Genomic DNA, 17,500 nt, shown 5'->3' with positions numbered 1-17,500 from the left:
CACATATACACACACTCTCTCACACACACTCACAATCACTCACTCATACTCACAATCACTCAATCACACTTACACACAAACTCACACTTATTCACACTCTCACACAAACACACAATCACACACACACTCACAAACACACAATCACACACTCACACTGCCACACTCATTCACATGAACACACACTCTCTCACACACACACACACACACACTCACACACTCTCACACACACACACACTCTCACACACTCACTCATTCACACTCACTCACACTCTCACACATGCACACACACTCTCACACTCTCACACATGCACACACACACTCTCTCACACTCACACTCATTCACACTCACTCACACACACACACACACTCTCACACACCAACTTACACTCTCACACAAACACACTCACATATACACACACTCTCTCACACACACTCACAATCACTCACTCATACTCACAATCACTCAATCACACTTACACACAAACTCACACTTATTCACACTCTCACACAAACACACAATCACACACACACACTCACAAACACACAATCACACACTCACACTGCCACACTCATTCACATGAACACACACTCTCTCTCACACACACACACACACACTCACACTCTCTCACACACACACACTCTCTCACACACTCACTCATTCACACTCACTCACACTCTCACACATGCACACACACTCACACTCTCACACATGCACACACACTCTCTCACACTCACACTCATTCACACTCTCACATACACACACACACACACTCACTCTCACACATAAACACACACTCACTCACACATACTCACACTCTCTCTCACACATATACACACACACTCACTCACACTCTCTCTCACACACACACACATACACACTCTCACGCATACATACTCACTCTTACTCATACACACACATGCAGTAGCAGCTCTGATTGGTGTGTGTGTGTGTGTGTGTGTGTGTGTGTGTGTGTGTGTGTGTGTGTTTGAGACAGAGGCAGCACTTCCTCAGCTGTTATTGGTCAGTCTGCAGTCCCACTCTACAGAATCACGACCCAAGTCTCCCGTATCTCGATCAGTACCAACTAAACCTGGACCAGTTCAGCTCACTCTTTACCCTGCTGTTACCATGGAAACACACACCCAAAGACGATGTGACTCGTTCAGCATTCCGGCTCGCAGACGACAATGGAGACGGACTCATCAACTTCAAAGAATTTATATGCCTGCTCGGTAACCTCGTGACCCCTAAACTCTGATCTTTTAACTTGCGTCTCACACATTTTGTTTATGTGTGTGTGTGTGTGTGTGTGTGTGTGTGTGCGCTCACATGTTTTACAGATACTCTGTACAATGGCTCATTTACAGAAAAGCTGAAGTTTTTCTTTAAACTTCATCTCCAACCAGGTACACTATATCCTACTCCTTATGCCCTACACACTACATTCCACACCCTACACCATACACACTACATACTTCACCCTACACTATACACACTACTCCCTACACACTACACACTATTCCCTACACACTACATACTTCACCCTACACACTACATTCCACACCCTACACCATACACACTACACACTATTCCTACACACTACATACTTCACCCTACACTATACACACTACTCCTACACACTACACACTATTCCCTACACACTACATACTTCACCCTACACTATACACACTACTCCTACACACTACATACTTCACCCTACACACTACATTCCTCACCCCACACCATACACACTACATACTTCACCCCACACTATACACACTACTCCTACACACTACATACTTCACCCCACACACTACACACACTACTCCCACACACTACATACTTCACCCTACACACACTACATTCCTCACCCTACACCATACACACTACACACTATTCCTACACACTACATACTTCACCCTACACTATACACACTACTCCTACACACTACATACTTCACCCTACACACTACATTCCTCACCCTACACCATACACTACACACTACACTATTCCTACACACTACATACTTCACCCTACACTATACACACACTACTCCTACACTACATACTTCACCCTACACACACTACATTCCTCACCCTACACCATACACACTACACACTATTCCTACACACTACATACTTCACCCTACACTATACACACTACTCCTACACACTACATACTTCACCCTACACACTACATTCCTCACCCTACACCATACACACTACACACTATTCCCTACACACTACATACTTCACCCTACACTATACACACTACTCCTACACACCACATACTTCACCCTACACTATACACACTACTCCTACACACTACATACTTCACCCCACACACTACATTCCTCACCCCACACCATACACACACTACACACTATTCCTACACACTACATACTTCACCCTACACTATACACACTACTCCTACACACTACATACTTCACCCTACACACTACATTCCTCACCCTACACCATACACACTACACACTATTCCCTACACACTACATACTTCACCCTACACTATACACACTACTCCTACACACTACATACTTCACCCTACACACTACATTCCTCACCCTACACCATACACACTTCATACTATTCCTACACACTACATACTTCACCTACACTATACACACTACTCCCTACACACTACACACTATTCTACACACTACATACTTCACCCTACACTATACACATTACTCCCTACACACTACACACTATTCCCTAGACACTACATACTTCACCCTACACCATACACACTACACACTATTCTCACACACTACATACTTCACCCTAGACTATACACACTACTCCCACACACTACACACTATTCCTACACACTACATAAATTACCCCACACTACATTCCTCACCCTACACCATACACACTACACACTATTCCTACACACTACATACTTCACCCTACACCATACACACTACACACTATTCCTACACACTACATACTTCACCCTACACTATACACACTACTCCCTACACACTACATACTTCACCCTACACCATACACACTACACACTATTCCTGCACACTACATACTTCACCCTACTCCCTACACACTACTCCTGCACACTACATACTTCACACTACTCCCACACACTACTCTCTACACACTACATACTTCACACTACTCCTGCACACTACTCCTGCACACTACATACTTTACACTACTCCCTACACACTACTCCCTAATCACTACACACTACTCCCTATTAACTACAAACTACTTCCTTATGACTACACATTACTCCCTACTCACTACACACTACTCCTTATCACTACACATTACTCCCTACTCACTACACACTACTCCCTTATCACTACACTACTCCCTACTTACTACACACTACTCCCTACTCACTACACACCACTCACTACACAGTACTCCTACACACTACTCCCTTATCACTACACACCATTCCCTACTCATTACACACTACTCCCTTATCACTACACACCACACACCACTCACCACTCACTACACACTACTCACTACACACTACTCCCTTATCACTACACACTACTCACTACACAGTACTCCCTACACACTACTCCCTTATCACTACACACTACTCCCTACTCATTACACACTACTCCCTTATCACTACACACTACACACCACTCACTACACACCACTCACTACACACTACTCCCTTATCACTACACACTACTCACTACACAGTACTCCCACACACTACTCCTTATCACTACACTACTCCCTACTCATTACACACTATTCCCTTATCACTACACACTACACTTTACTCTCTACACACTACATTACTAATTTAATGACTAAACTAATGGCACTACTCCCAGTGTCATCACTTTAGTTTCAGGGCTGAAATAAGAAACAAATATTAATATTGTAAACAGGTTCTCATCTCTGTAATCTTTTAGCATGATTGGTAGAACAAATAAATTGTGTGTCTGTGTGTGTGTCTGTGTGTGTGTCTGTGTGTGTGTGTGTGTGTGTGTGTGTGTGTGTGTGTGTGTGTGTGTGTGTGTTTCAGCAGATTCTCCTGTCTGTAAGGCTTTAAGGTCTCATGCCTCTCCTGTCCCTGCTGAAGGTCTCTCTCTCTCTACTCGTTTTTCTGGTCAGCTGTCACTTGCTTCTTCACTACCTCTCTGCACTTCCTTTAATTCCTTTCACTGTGTGTGTGTGTGTGTGTGTGTGTGTGTGTGTGTGTGTGTATGTGTGTGTGTGTGTGTGTGTGACACGGGATGAAAGGGACTCAGGTTGTTGTGTGTCTGGCGCAAGAATTTAATTTTCAAGAATAAAGTGAGGGTTTATGAAGAGGAGAAAAAAGCAGTGGATACTTGGGTGAGAAACATGGAGACTTTAATGAGGAGTGACGTGGGAACCTGAGGAGCAGTTTTGAGGCAGATAACACAAATATTGTAATTAGAGAGATTTTGGGGGAACAGTGTTTATTCTAACAGCAGCAGATCAAGACTGACCTAGATGATGCCGAGGTTCTTCCTGACCTGTATAGTGCTCTGTGTGGGAGGGGCTTATTCTGTCTCTCTCCTGTCAATCACAGCAATACAAGCCAGTCATTGAAATCTGCAAGCTAATTTTGAGGAAGAGGGAATGGTGTCTTACAGGAGCACCAAAAATAGCATAGAAGAGCAAGAATAATTGAGTTTCCTGGAGAGAGTTCAAAAGCTGTAAAAAAAATTCCAGTGTTTGTTTCTTTGTAAAAATAATTATTTGTTAAATACAGGGGGTTTTTTTTGAAGATTTTGTTTTTTTCCATGAGAAGACACGTGGATTGGTGTCATTTTGTTTGTATGAATTGAAGCGTATAAAATGTATATCCTAATTATTTTGTTGATTTTATTTTTTTATTCAGTGAAATAACCAGGCATGTTCCTGTGTTTAGGTTGTACTGATGAAGGAGTGATCAGGAAAAGTCCAGAAAGAGGTGATGATAATAATCCATTATCCCCTCATCTCATTATTTATGTGTTACACTTGAAACCTGTCTCTGTCTCTCTAACCTGTCAAACAATATTTGAGTTATATTTCAGTGACTTTTTATTTTTCTATCTCACAATTTCCCTGTGTTTACTTTTTGTCTTTTTGTTATCTTTTTTTCTTTCAGCACGTGGGAAGGTGGATCTCCAGGAGTACCTGAAACAGTGGCAGGATGAGTTACAGAAGAAAGAGGAGAACATCAAAGATTTGCCTCGAATTAATCAGGTTCAAAACACCCACACACACACACACACACACACACACACACACACACACACACACACACACACACACATTTACATTTTACATTTGCGGCATTTAGCAGACGCCCTTATCCAGAGCGACGTGCAAAAGTGCTTTGAGTCTCTAGTAATGAATAAATCTACACTGTACACAAGATTACACACTTAATATAAATATAACCCTTGAATTCTACAAGCTTGGAAGTGCTAATTTAAGCGCACACACACACACACACACACACACACACACACACACACACACACATATACATACTTTGTGTATTTAAAACAATACATATGACTTTGTGTGTGTGTATATTAGGCCGAGTTCGTTCTCCTGTCTAAGACTCTGTACAACATTTTCCATGGAGACGAAGAGGAGGAGCTTCTGTATCATGCCGTTGCACGGGTAACTGGCTTGTTGCTGCGAATGGAGGAGGCGGGGCGAAAACTGCAGAGCCCATCAAGATCCTCTCCAAAGGCCAAGCCCCAGACATTACAGGCCACACCCCCAGCAACACAGCAAGCCGACAACACGTCTCACCAGACCCCCAGGTCTCTATCCACTGACCTGTCTCCTTCCTCTGATACAGGCTCCGCCTCCTCAGCTACGAGCAGCCCTACAGGGACCGGCAGCTCAGCTAAGACCACACCCCCAGACACACCCTCTCCTCCAGATGGGGGCGGAGACTGGAGTTTCTCCTTCGAGCAGATTCTTGCCTCGTTACTGAACGAACCTTGTGTTGTTACATTCTTTGAGAGGAGCACAGACACACATGCACTTATCGCACATGCACACGCACACCAGCTCGCACACATACGTTGAACACACTTAATACACACCCTTCATACATACACACACACACACACACACACACACACACACACAGACACACAGACACACACACACACAGTGATGAGAAAAGTAAATGATATAACTGTATAGATATAAATCTGGCACATGTAAAAGTGTGTAACATGAGAGCAAAGCTTTTGGGAGTTTAGTTTCTGACCCTGGTGACCAGTTGTACTGTTTCACTGTGTGTGTGTGTGTGTGTGTGTGTGTGTGTGTGTGTGTGTGTGTGTGTGTGTGTGTGAGTGAGAGAGAGAGAGAGAGAAGCAGTAAGCAGATGAAGTTCTGATGTTGTGTAACGTGTTATGGAAATGAAGTTTGTGTTGCATTGTTTCTGTGCTACAGTGTAGAAATATAATTATAAATAATGGATGATTTATAAAAATTAATAATCAAAAAATCTCCAAAGTGCTTCATCATGTTTATCTCACATGGCTGATTAGCATTATTGTCAGATAATTAATCATTTGGTCATGAAATCATGCTAATTTATCACAGAAATTAACTCATAATAAACATTATGATCACATGCCTGAAGAAGTTTGAGCATTTATCTAGTCCCAGGTTTTATATAAAAATATAAAATTACCCAATAAACATTAGCATTTATTGCATCACTGATGCCAGATCAGAGATATATATATATATATATATATATATATATATATATATATATATATATATATATATATATATATATATATATATATATAATTTCTGAGATGGTCGGTGCGTCAGGTTTTGTGCTTGTATTTGAAATGATTAGTATGGGTGGCACCGGTGACAAAATCAACACTATATTTTTCTTTAGTTGTGTTTTATACACACACTCCAGGATAGTGTAATGGTATAATGTGTTTAGTGTGTAGTGTGTGTATGTGATTTAAGTCATGAGTTTAATAAATGTACAATTGTATTTGGGTGTGTGTGTAAACTGTTTCCCAGCTTGCTTTAAATAATGGTGTGTTATTATTGAGAGATTAATGCAAAATAAAGCTGCATTTAGTTTGCTTTGTACATGTAATTTGCACAAAGACAATTAAGTTTAATCTAATCAAAATAAGAATACAGACAGCTCCGTGGCCAGACAGACAGGTGATTGGTGTAACTGAAGCACTGGCATTTAGTGTGTGAAGGTAAAATTATTTCAGAAGCTTGTCCCAGAATAGCAAACTCCCCTCTGACTTCTGACCTGCACCTGTCAGGATTTATATAGTCTGAGTGTGAGGAGAGAAATGTGGAGTTTTATATTCCTCTTCTCCTGCCATCTGTCATTATCAACACGTTTACTACAGTCAAAAGACTCCTAAATAAAGGGAGCTTATGATTACTGAATTTATCAGTTAAATATTTTATCAGAGAATAACTAAATTTATTTAGGATATACTATAGAATTGGCCGGTTTTCAGATCTTCCCCAGAAATTCCAGATTTATCCAAACACTTCCTTAAAATTGCCAGATTTCACTCAGGTTTACCATTATCTAATATGCATTAAAATTGCTCTGGTTACCTCAGATCTTCCCTAGAATTGTTCAATTTGCCTAAGATGTTTCACAGAAATGCTTGATTTATCTAAAATATTCCCCAAAATGGCTTGATTTAGCTCTAATTTACCCCAGAATGGCACAATTTACTTCAGGTCTACTTAAGAATTGCTTAATTTACCTAAAATCTTCCTGGAACTGCATTATTTACCCTAAAGGTTACCTAAGATTACTTCATTAATTTAGGATAGACCTTAGAAGTGCCTGGTTTAGTTAAGGTATACTCAATACTGTCTGATTTAACTTAACACAATTGTAGAGTGAATCGGTGGTAAATCATTCAAGTCTAGGGAAATAGCCGTGCAATTCTGGGGTAAATCTGAGGTAAATTAGGCAATTTTGGGGAAGATCTGGGATAAATTGTTAATTTCTGGGGAAGATCTGAGGTAAACCGTGCATTTCTGTTGAAGGCCTGAGATAAATCAAGCAATTCTGATGTATATACTAAATGAATTAGGTTATTATGTGGATTTGATGTAAATCAGGCAATTTAAGAATCGATCTGAGGTAAATCAGGCAATTCTAAGGTGTATTATAAATTAATAAGGTAATTCCAGGATAGATTCAAGGTAAATTAGGTAATTCTAAGTTAAATCAGTTTAATTATATATTTACTAATTGTTAAACAAGCAATTTTATGGAATATCTGAGGTAAATCACGGGGAGTCTGAGGTAAATCGTTTAATTTTGGTGTCCATCTGAGGCGAATCAAACAGTTCTTACACCAGAATTGCACAATTTACTTTAGATCTATCCCAGAATTTACCTCAGATATTTCTCAGGACTGCCTGATTTACCTCAGATGTTCCCCAGCATTCCATGATTTACCTCAGATCTTTCTCAGAATTGAATGATATACCCAAAATTGTTTGATTGTCTGAACTTAATTTAAGGCAATTAATAGAGGAGTGGTAGCTAAGTGGTTGAAGCTCTGAGGTTATTGAGGTCAGTTAACCCTGTTATCGCCAAGCCGCCCCTCTTTAGAGAGGTGAGAAAAAAAAAATGAGTAAAAAAAATAATTGTATTATACTTTAATGAATATGTGACAAATAAATGCTATTTTTCTTCTTGTAGAGTATGTCTGTGTTAAATCTGGCAAGTTTAGGAAAATCTCAGGTAAAGCAGGCAGTTCTGGGAAGATTTTAGGTAAATCATGCAATTCTGGGGTAAAATGAAGGTAAATCAGGCAAATTTGATGGATTTGAGATCTGAGATGAAGCGTTTGATTCTGGTAAGTTTTATAACGTATAATGATTTAGGTCATTCTGGGGAAGATTTTAGGTAAATTAGGCAATTTTAGAATAGATCTGAGTTCAATCAAATAATTCAGAGGAATCAGTCAATTGTATGGCATATCCTAAATTAATAAGGGAATTCCGGTATAGATAAATTATAGATACATTCTGAGATAAATCATACAAAAGTGCATTGAGTCTCTTATCAATGAATAAATCTACATTGATAAATCTACATTAGCATTAAAATCGCTAGATTTACTTCAAAAACTCCCCAGAATTAAACGCGTTATCGCAGATCTTCCCCAAAAGTGCCCAATTTACCTCAGGTGTTCCCCCAAATAAAAAATATTACCTCAGATTTACCCCCAAATTTGTTTGATTTATCTCGGTTTTACCCCATAATTGCAGGATTTACCTAAAATACATCTTTGCAGAAGATCTGAGGTAAATCAGGCAATTTTGGGGAAGATCTGAGGTAAATTCTGGGATAACAGCCTAGTGTGGAGCCAAAAACCTGTCTCTGAACCTGTCTCTGGTTGTTGACTTCAGGAGAGCACAGAGCGACCATCGATGGATTCTCCATGGAGATCGTCAAGAGCACCAAATTCCTTGGTGTTCATTTGGCGGATAATCTCACTTGGTCACTCATCACCAGCTCCATCAGCAAGAAAGCCCAGCAACGTCTCTACTTTCTGAAAAGGCTGAGGAAAGCTCATCTCCCTCCCCCAATCCTGACCACGTTCTATAGAGGGACCATTGAGAGCATCCTGAGCAGCTGCATCACTGCCTGGTTTGGGAACTGCACCGTCCCTGATCGCAAGACCCGACAGAGGATAGTAAGGGCAGCTAAGAAGATCATCAGAGTCTCTTTCCCCTCCATCATGGACATTTACACCACACGCTGCATCCGCAAAGCCAACAGCATTGCGGACGACCACACACACCCCTCACACACTCCCCTCACATACACTCTTAATCCTCCTGCTATCAGGGAAGCGGTTCCGAAGCATTCGGGCCGTCACATCCAGACTGTGTAACAGTTTCTTCCCTCAAGCCATTAGACTTCTCAATACAGAACTGAACTGAACTCTCACACACACACACACACACACATACACACAACTGTGTGACTGATGTGTACAACCCAGGCTCAACACACACTCGTACTCACTTCACACACCCATGTCTTCAGTACCACTCACATTACATCACTTCATTACCATAAACTGTTTACATGCCGTAAACACATCCACATCTTCTCTGGATTTCTGCTATTTGCTCTTTTGCACAACATTTTTTTTTTACATTTTACTGTTCACTTTACGTCTCTTACACACCACAATGTGTAATATACAACAGGTTTTCTGGTGGCACTATTTTGTATTTTCTGTATTTGTCTTATATTGTCCTGTGTTGTCTTTGCACTGTTTGCAACAGGTTGCACATGATGCACTTTATGTGGCAAGGACCCTTACTAGTCCTTAACTCTGTTTTTTCGTTTTCTGTGATTGTTGTTGTATGTAGCACCAGGGTACAGAAGGAAAGTTGTTTAATTTCACTGTGTAATGTCTTAGCTATATATGGTTGAAATGACAATAAAAGCGACTTGACTTGACTTGACTTGACTTGACGACTTGATAGAGACTTAAAGCACTTTTGTAGGATTTATCTTAGAATTGCCTAATTGACATCAAATCTATACCAGAATTATCTTGTTCATTTTGGATATACCTTACAATTGACTAATTTAACTTAGATCTTCCTCAGAATTACTTGACTGACCTCAGATCTATTCTAAAATTGCTTAATTTACCTCAAAACTTCCCCAGAAATACCTATTAATTTAGGATATACATTAGAATTACATGATTTACTTTAAAAACTCCCGAGAATTAAACGCTTAATCTCAGATCTTCCCCAAAAGTGCCTTATCTAAAAACTTTAGATCTTGTCAGTCATTGTAAATCAAGCAATTATATGGAATATCGGTGGTAATTCGTGCAATTCTGAGGAAGATCTAGGTATGTCAGGCAACTTTGGTGGAAGATTTGAGGTAAAAAGGGCAAATCTGTGAATTTACCTCAGATCTTTTCCAGAATTCCATGATCTACTTCAGATATTCAATAAAATTGCTTGATTTACAAGTATTGAATTTATCAGTAAATTGTTTTTACCTAAAAGATCTACTGATTTACCTCAAAAAATAGCCTAAATTGTTTCAATTGAATCAGATATATACAAAATTGCATGTTTTTTCCACAGATCTTCCCTAGATTTGCCGAATCTTCCACAGATTTGAAAGATGTTAGAACTCAGGCCCCATGTCTGAGTAGACATAACAATTAAGTGGCTCAATACTCAAATTAGTTTTAGCTATTCACTAATTAATTACCAATAAGTTTAAAAACTTTAAACAATACATAAACAAACAAAATGAAGACATCTTCCAGTCACGGATGAGAAGGAGCAAATCAGCTTTATTGCAGTCAGTTCAGACCCGTCCAATGAAGCTCTCGGGAGAAAACCATCCTGACAGCAATGGCACCCGTCAGCATTTACATGCGAGTGCGAAATTAATATAAACAATCCTCACGTTTTATATCTCACATCTATTTAAATTAGCATATTTCCTCTAAAATCTCTTTGCTAACAATTTATATACCCCAATTATTTTACAAAGCATACATATGCAATCTTTTGATTACATGTTTTCTGCTAAGTTTATACGTATTCTTAGTAAAATTCCACCCATTTCCAGGATTTTCTTTCATGTTTTTCTTCATATTTTCTGAAAAATCACCTGATTGTGCACTTTAACATAACACTGCAACAGATCATCCACCGCAATATTCACACCTTTTCTTAAAATCTCTTCTGGGTTTTTCCTTTGTCTACAAATCCTCCTTTATTTTGTTTTGTGTTCACTTTGTATAGAAACGTGTTCGTTTTTCTTTTTTCTGGTTTTATAAACCAGGGCTTTAGTTTGAACAGAACAGCACTTTTCTCCAAATGCTTTTCCTATTTTTCATAACTCTTATCCTTTACTTTTTTTTTTATTCAAATCTTCTCAAAATATATTTATTATAACCTAATACTTTTTTATATGGAATTTCCTGTCTTACTGTTATCCTGCCTGCATCTTAAGATCATGTTCTTATAGAAACATCTTACTTCCTGTGTGTTTTGGACATTGGATCTCTTATACAATTTCTTGCACCTATTCTCCTATATTCTTTGCTATCTGACGATAATCTGACGATATCTGCCTATTACCCTATTACTCTTTTTATTTTTATAATTTTTTTATATGATTTTTCCATTTAAGTTTCTACTTGTGCTTTGAATGAATATATATTGTATGAATGAATATAGTATATAGAATATAGTGAGTATATGAGTATAGTTAAGGCATGTTGCCTGCATGCTGCTTGCTTATTTTACTATTTTGATTTTATTAAAACTGCCGTTTTTTTCTAATCCCTAATCTAATCCATCCTTCTTGTCTGCTCACTGGCCTTTATAACATGTATTACATTTTGATTATATAATGTATGCTAACTTTATATATGATAAACGTTAATCTAAATCATAATTATTGATTTTGTCTTAACACTCTCTATACACTGAGTTCTTTGCAAAGCTGAGTATTATATTATATTAATGCTGAGTAATGTCTATATTGATTAAGCTTGGATTTAAACTAATGTTATATGTTAGGTGAAGCATATTGTTAAATGATATTATATATTACTAGATTCTACTATTGATAGCTGAAGCTGACCTACGCTAAATTACATGGGTGAACTTTATGCACTGTATTATGCACAAAGAGATGTCATGCGGTCTCTCTTTTTTCTCCGCATAGCTGAGGTGTTTGACCACATAGGCAGCAGATGTGTATAAATATCTTTGTCTGTCATTTACTGACATTTTCTAATATGTTCCATACATGACTTCTGACTTTTTGACTTTTTGCACAGTGTATGATGCACCTGCACATGCTTCTTCTCCAGGTGATTTTTCTCACACTGTGCACAATGTACCAATAAACTGACCTTACTATTACTTGAAACCCACTTTTCTACTATTTTTTCTGTTATAGTTTTTTTTTATATTATATATTATTATATTTATATTTACTATCATTATATTATAAACAGAACTAGCTAAATCTAGCTAAGATTTGTGTGTGTCTGTGTGTGTGTGTGTGTGTGTGTGTGTGTGTGTGTGTGTGTGTGTGTGTGTGTAAACAAATGAAATATTACAATAAAACTCATTTATTGAATAAGGTTATAGCACACAGAGTAGTGATTGGCTCAGACTGCAGCAACAGAGTCGACAAACAGTACAGGAAACACACAAATCATGCAATGACCAAACTATGCCTTATATTATACATATAACATTTATATGTAAAAATGGAAATATTCTCATTTTGGTGTTTATAATCTAGAACTACGCTAGTAAATATTTTGTATGAAAAATTCTGATAAAGTAAAAAAAAAAAAAAGTCTCAGTAGAGAATTAAAAATATTTTTGTAAAATTAGCAGCATGAGAGTTAACACATTAAAACTGTTATAATCTTCAGTAAATCTTTCCCATAGCAATGTGACAAATATTGATGAATAAAACAAAGTTTAATGCTAGGACAATAAGGGTATGAAACTAAATTAGCGGCGAAACTAATGTCCATTTATTAACAGGATTTGTACTTATACACTAGAAAGAATGTCTGGTAAAGTAGTGCAAATGCTAGTGCTTGTTCATTAGCATTGTGTAAAATCCTGCTACAACTGAAGATCGGTACAGATGCTGAAAGCTGGTCAATTAGCAGCATGACAGATGTAGGTAAACAAAAATGTAGACTAATGCTAACTTGTTAATAGTCAAATGCTACTGTAAAATAGGCTACAATTTCTGTGGTCATGTAAACACCAGCGCACTAGTAAACGCTAACTGTGGCCCCAGTTCAGTCAGAGGAACTTCTTTTGTTAGTTCAGAGGAACTTTGTGACCTCTTTTAGCAATCTTCTAACCATTGTGGTTCTACCTTTCACTGCTAGCATTTCACTTCAAAATATCCTGTTCACAATCACATGCACGGCTAGTCAGCTAGCACCTTAGCATTTAAACTAATGCTACAGTCTATAAGACTAGCCACATGTTAAATTTAGCAGTAAGCTGGTACATCTGTAGTGGCTAATGCTAACAATGTTCGTTGAAAATGCTGGTATTTATTAGATACAGTGTGTGTGTGTGTGTGTGTGTGTGTGTGTGTGTGTGTTTGTTCCTGTATCAGTAGCTATTTGCTTAATTTCGTAAAAATCTTCTCCTAATTCAGATTTTCAGATCATCCAGTCTGCTCTTATTGTTACTATAGCGACTAGCATAGCTCGGCCTGCGCTGGTAATACGGCGATCCTGGGGCAGAGCTTGAAGTTTTCTTTACCCTGGTTTCATCAGGTTTGCTTTCAGAAGGATCAGGTTTGGTTTCCGTAGTGATGCGCTCCACTGCAAGGTTATCGTTGTTCTGTTTGTGAGCGGAGCGACTGCCGTATGCTGGAAAGGAGCCGTCAGTGTCTGGGAGTTTGTACTGATGATCGGGGGGTGGGGCATGGGCAGGGAAATAGGGGTAACTGGCAACAAATGGAATGACAGCTTCCTCGCTAGGCGTTTTGGATGAAGTGTCAGAGAGCGAATGGCGATAGCGGAGACCCTGACGACACTTGGTGAAGCCGAGGTGGTACATCTCCACTAGATTGAGGAACAGTGACACACACGCTACAGCTAGCATGAACAGAATGAAGATGGTTTTCTCTGTAGGACGTGAGATGTAGCAGTTTACGGTGTTCGGACAAGGCCAGCTGCTGCAAGTGTACATGGGTTTGAGCTCAAATCCATACAGGAAGTACTGTGCCACCAGGAAGCCCACCTCCAGCAGAGTTTTGAAAATGACATTGAGCACATATGTGCGAAGCAGTGCCCCCTGCAGACGAATCTTTCCTTGTTCGTCCCGAATGCTTGTCATGACCTTCCCCACTTTTCCACCTCCGTCCTGATCCAAACGCTTCTGCTTGTCCTCCATGCGCAGCAGGTGCAGGATGTGTCCCAGGTATATCAACGTGGGAACAGACACAAAAATGATCTGCATGACCCAGAATCGAATGTGTGAGATGGGGAAGGTTCGATCGTAGCAGACGTTTTGACAGCCAGGCTGCTTGGTGTCACAGGTGAAACCCGACTGCTCATCTCCCCACACCTTCTCTGCTGCTGCACCCAGAACCAGGATCCTGAAGATGAACAACACTGAGAGCCATACCTTCCCTACCACAGTGGAATGCTCCTGAGCTCGCTCCAACAACTTCCCCAATGAGCTCCAATCCCCCATCACAAACCACACAAAAAGCGAGAGGAAGAGAGAAAGAGAGAGAGGGGGGGGTTAAGGAGAGGTTAAAATGAAAGAAGATAAAGATAAGAGGCTAATAGAGCCAGAGACAGGGGAAAGAAAAGAAAAGAAAAGAAAAGAAAAGAAAAGAAAAACATAATTAATATTTAACTTTGTCAGTGCTTTTGTCACTCTGAATTAAAATCTTTTCTGATTACAAATCCTCACTTAGCTGTTTATAGTACACAGAGGTTAGATTTTGTTACATACAATTCCCACAAACTTCCCAAAATAGTTCCTACACAGTTCCCATAAAGTTCCCACACAGTTGTGACAAAGTTCCCACACAGTTGTGACAAAGTTCCTACACAGTTCCTACACCAGTCAGAAAATTTGCCAAAGTTTGTTTTGTTTTCTATGACAGATTTAATGTTTACTACACAACACTTACACTACACTCACAACATACTGCACAACACTATACTACAGAACACTACACTCACACTATACAACATTACACTACACTCACACACTACACTACACTATACTACACTCACACTATACAACACTACACTACACTCACACTACACTCACACTACACTGCACTCACACTATACTACACTCACACTATACTACACTTCACCATACTACACTACACTCACACTATACTACACTTCACCATACTACACTGCACTCACACTATACAACACTACACTCACACACTACACTATACTACACTACACCCACACTATACACCACTTCACTACACTACACTCACACACTACACTACACTCACACTATACTACACTTCACCATACTACACTGCACTCACACTATACAACACTACACTACACTCACACACTACACTATACTACACTCACACTATACACCACTTCACTACTACACTCACACACTACACTATACTACACTCACACTATACTACACTTCACCATACTACACTGCACTCACACTATACTACACTTCACCATACTACACTACACACACACTATACTACACTCACATTACACTACACTCACACTATACTACACTTCACCATACTACACTACACTCACACTATACTACACTACACTCACACTATACTACACTTCACCACACTACACTACTCACACTATACTACACTTCACCATACTACACTGCACTCACACTATACTACACTTCACCATACTACACTACACTCACACTATACTACACTACATTACACTCACACTATGCTACACTTCACCATACTACACTACACTCACACTATACTACACTACATTACACTACACTCACACTATACTACACTCACATTCACACTGCACTACACTACACACACTATACTACACTACATTACACTACACTCACACACTACACTATACTACACCCACATTCACACTGCACTACAACACTATACTACACTTCACCATACTACACTACACTTACACAATACTACACTTCACCATACTACACCACACTTACACTATACTACACTACATTAAACTACACTCACACACTACACTATACTACACTCACATTCACACTGCACTACACAACACTACACACACACTATACTACACTTCACCATACCACACTTCACTCACACTATACTACACTTTACTATACTACACTACACCACACCACACTACACTCATATGACCCTACACTACACTACATTACACTCACATGGAGAGGGGGGTTTAAAAAGACCAAGTGTAAATACTGTAAAAGTAAAAAAATTGTTAATGAGAACAGTAACAGAGTTTGAATCATTTCCTATAAATAAGTTTAAATGTGTAAAAGTGTGTATGTGTGTGTTGGTATTTATGCGTAGGGCTGTTTAGGTGTGTGTAGTATCAAGAAATAGAAACTCACCTTTACCATGTGTTCATATCCAGCATGAGAGCTTCAACACACACATCTACACAAAGTTAAAACTTCTAATTAACACAGAAACACAACACAACTGAATTGACAAGTTATAACCATGCGCTAATGAACATGCAGTGTGTAAGTGTGTAAGTGTGTGTGTGTGTGTGTGTTGGGGTTAAATTTGGCAGAAGGCACAATCCCTTAGAGAGAAAACTGTGTGTCCTGCCTTCTTCCTGTAGACTAAAAGCAGCTTAACCAATCGGAAGGCAGGGAAATGTTTAGGATTCTTCTAAATATATTCTCCCCTCTGCAGGCAAAATACCCACACATTCACACACACACACACACACACACACACACACAC

The 17,500-nt window shown here is 39.1% G+C and overlaps 3 protein-coding genes across 8 annotated transcripts in view; 2 read left to right on the top strand and 1 right to left on the bottom strand.

Annotated features, from left to right (window-relative positions):
• tbc1d8b (TBC1 domain family member 8B) overlaps positions 1-7,109 on the top strand; it is a 28,551-nt gene extending 21,442 nt beyond the window's left edge. Inside the window, exons 16-21 of one of the 6 annotated variants that reach the window (XM_046838654.1) lie at positions 996-1,233; positions 1,342-1,407; positions 4,040-4,093; positions 4,910-4,951; positions 5,132-5,229; positions 5,569-7,109. In XM_046838654.1, coding sequence (XP_046694610.1) covers positions 996-1,233; positions 1,342-1,407; positions 4,040-4,093; positions 4,910-4,951; positions 5,132-5,229; positions 5,569-6,072 — 1,002 coding nt within the window. In that variant the 3' untranslated portion in view covers positions 6,073-7,109. Of the gene's footprint in view, positions 1-995; positions 1,234-1,341; positions 1,408-4,036; positions 4,121-4,909; positions 4,952-5,131; positions 5,230-5,568 lie in introns of all 6 variants that reach the window. The other 5 variants (XM_046838652.1, XM_046838653.1, XM_046838651.1 and 2 more) reach the window with 5 other exon arrangements.
• mtmr2 (myotubularin related protein 2) overlaps positions 5,280-17,500 on the top strand; it is a 23,604-nt gene continuing 11,383 nt past the window's right edge. The window contains exon 1 of the mRNA XM_046838662.1: positions 5,280-5,298. The gene's annotated coding sequence lies outside the window, so the exon portion shown is untranslated. The remainder of the gene's footprint in view (positions 5,299-17,500) is intronic.
• Positions 13,211-17,500, bottom strand: part of gja2 (gap junction protein, alpha 2) — a 4,682-nt gene continuing 392 nt past the window's right edge. The window contains exons 1-2 of the mRNA XM_046838671.1: positions 17,140-17,500; positions 13,211-15,361 (exon numbers count right to left, since the gene is read on the bottom strand). The exon at positions 17,140-17,500 is cut by the window's right edge and continues 392 nt beyond it. Of these exons, the coding sequence (XP_046694627.1) occupies positions 14,221-15,270 (1,050 nt within the window). The 5' untranslated portion in view covers positions 15,271-15,361; positions 17,140-17,500 and the 3' untranslated portion in view covers positions 13,211-14,220. The remainder of the gene's footprint in view (positions 15,362-17,139) is intronic.

Source organism: Silurus meridionalis, chromosome 25 (genome assembly GCF_014805685.1).
Source record: "Silurus meridionalis isolate SWU-2019-XX chromosome 25, ASM1480568v1, whole genome shotgun sequence".
Classification (NCBI taxonomy): domain Eukaryota; kingdom Metazoa; phylum Chordata; class Actinopteri; order Siluriformes; family Siluridae; genus Silurus; species Silurus meridionalis.
This window is presented reverse-complemented; position numbering and strand designations above follow the sequence as displayed.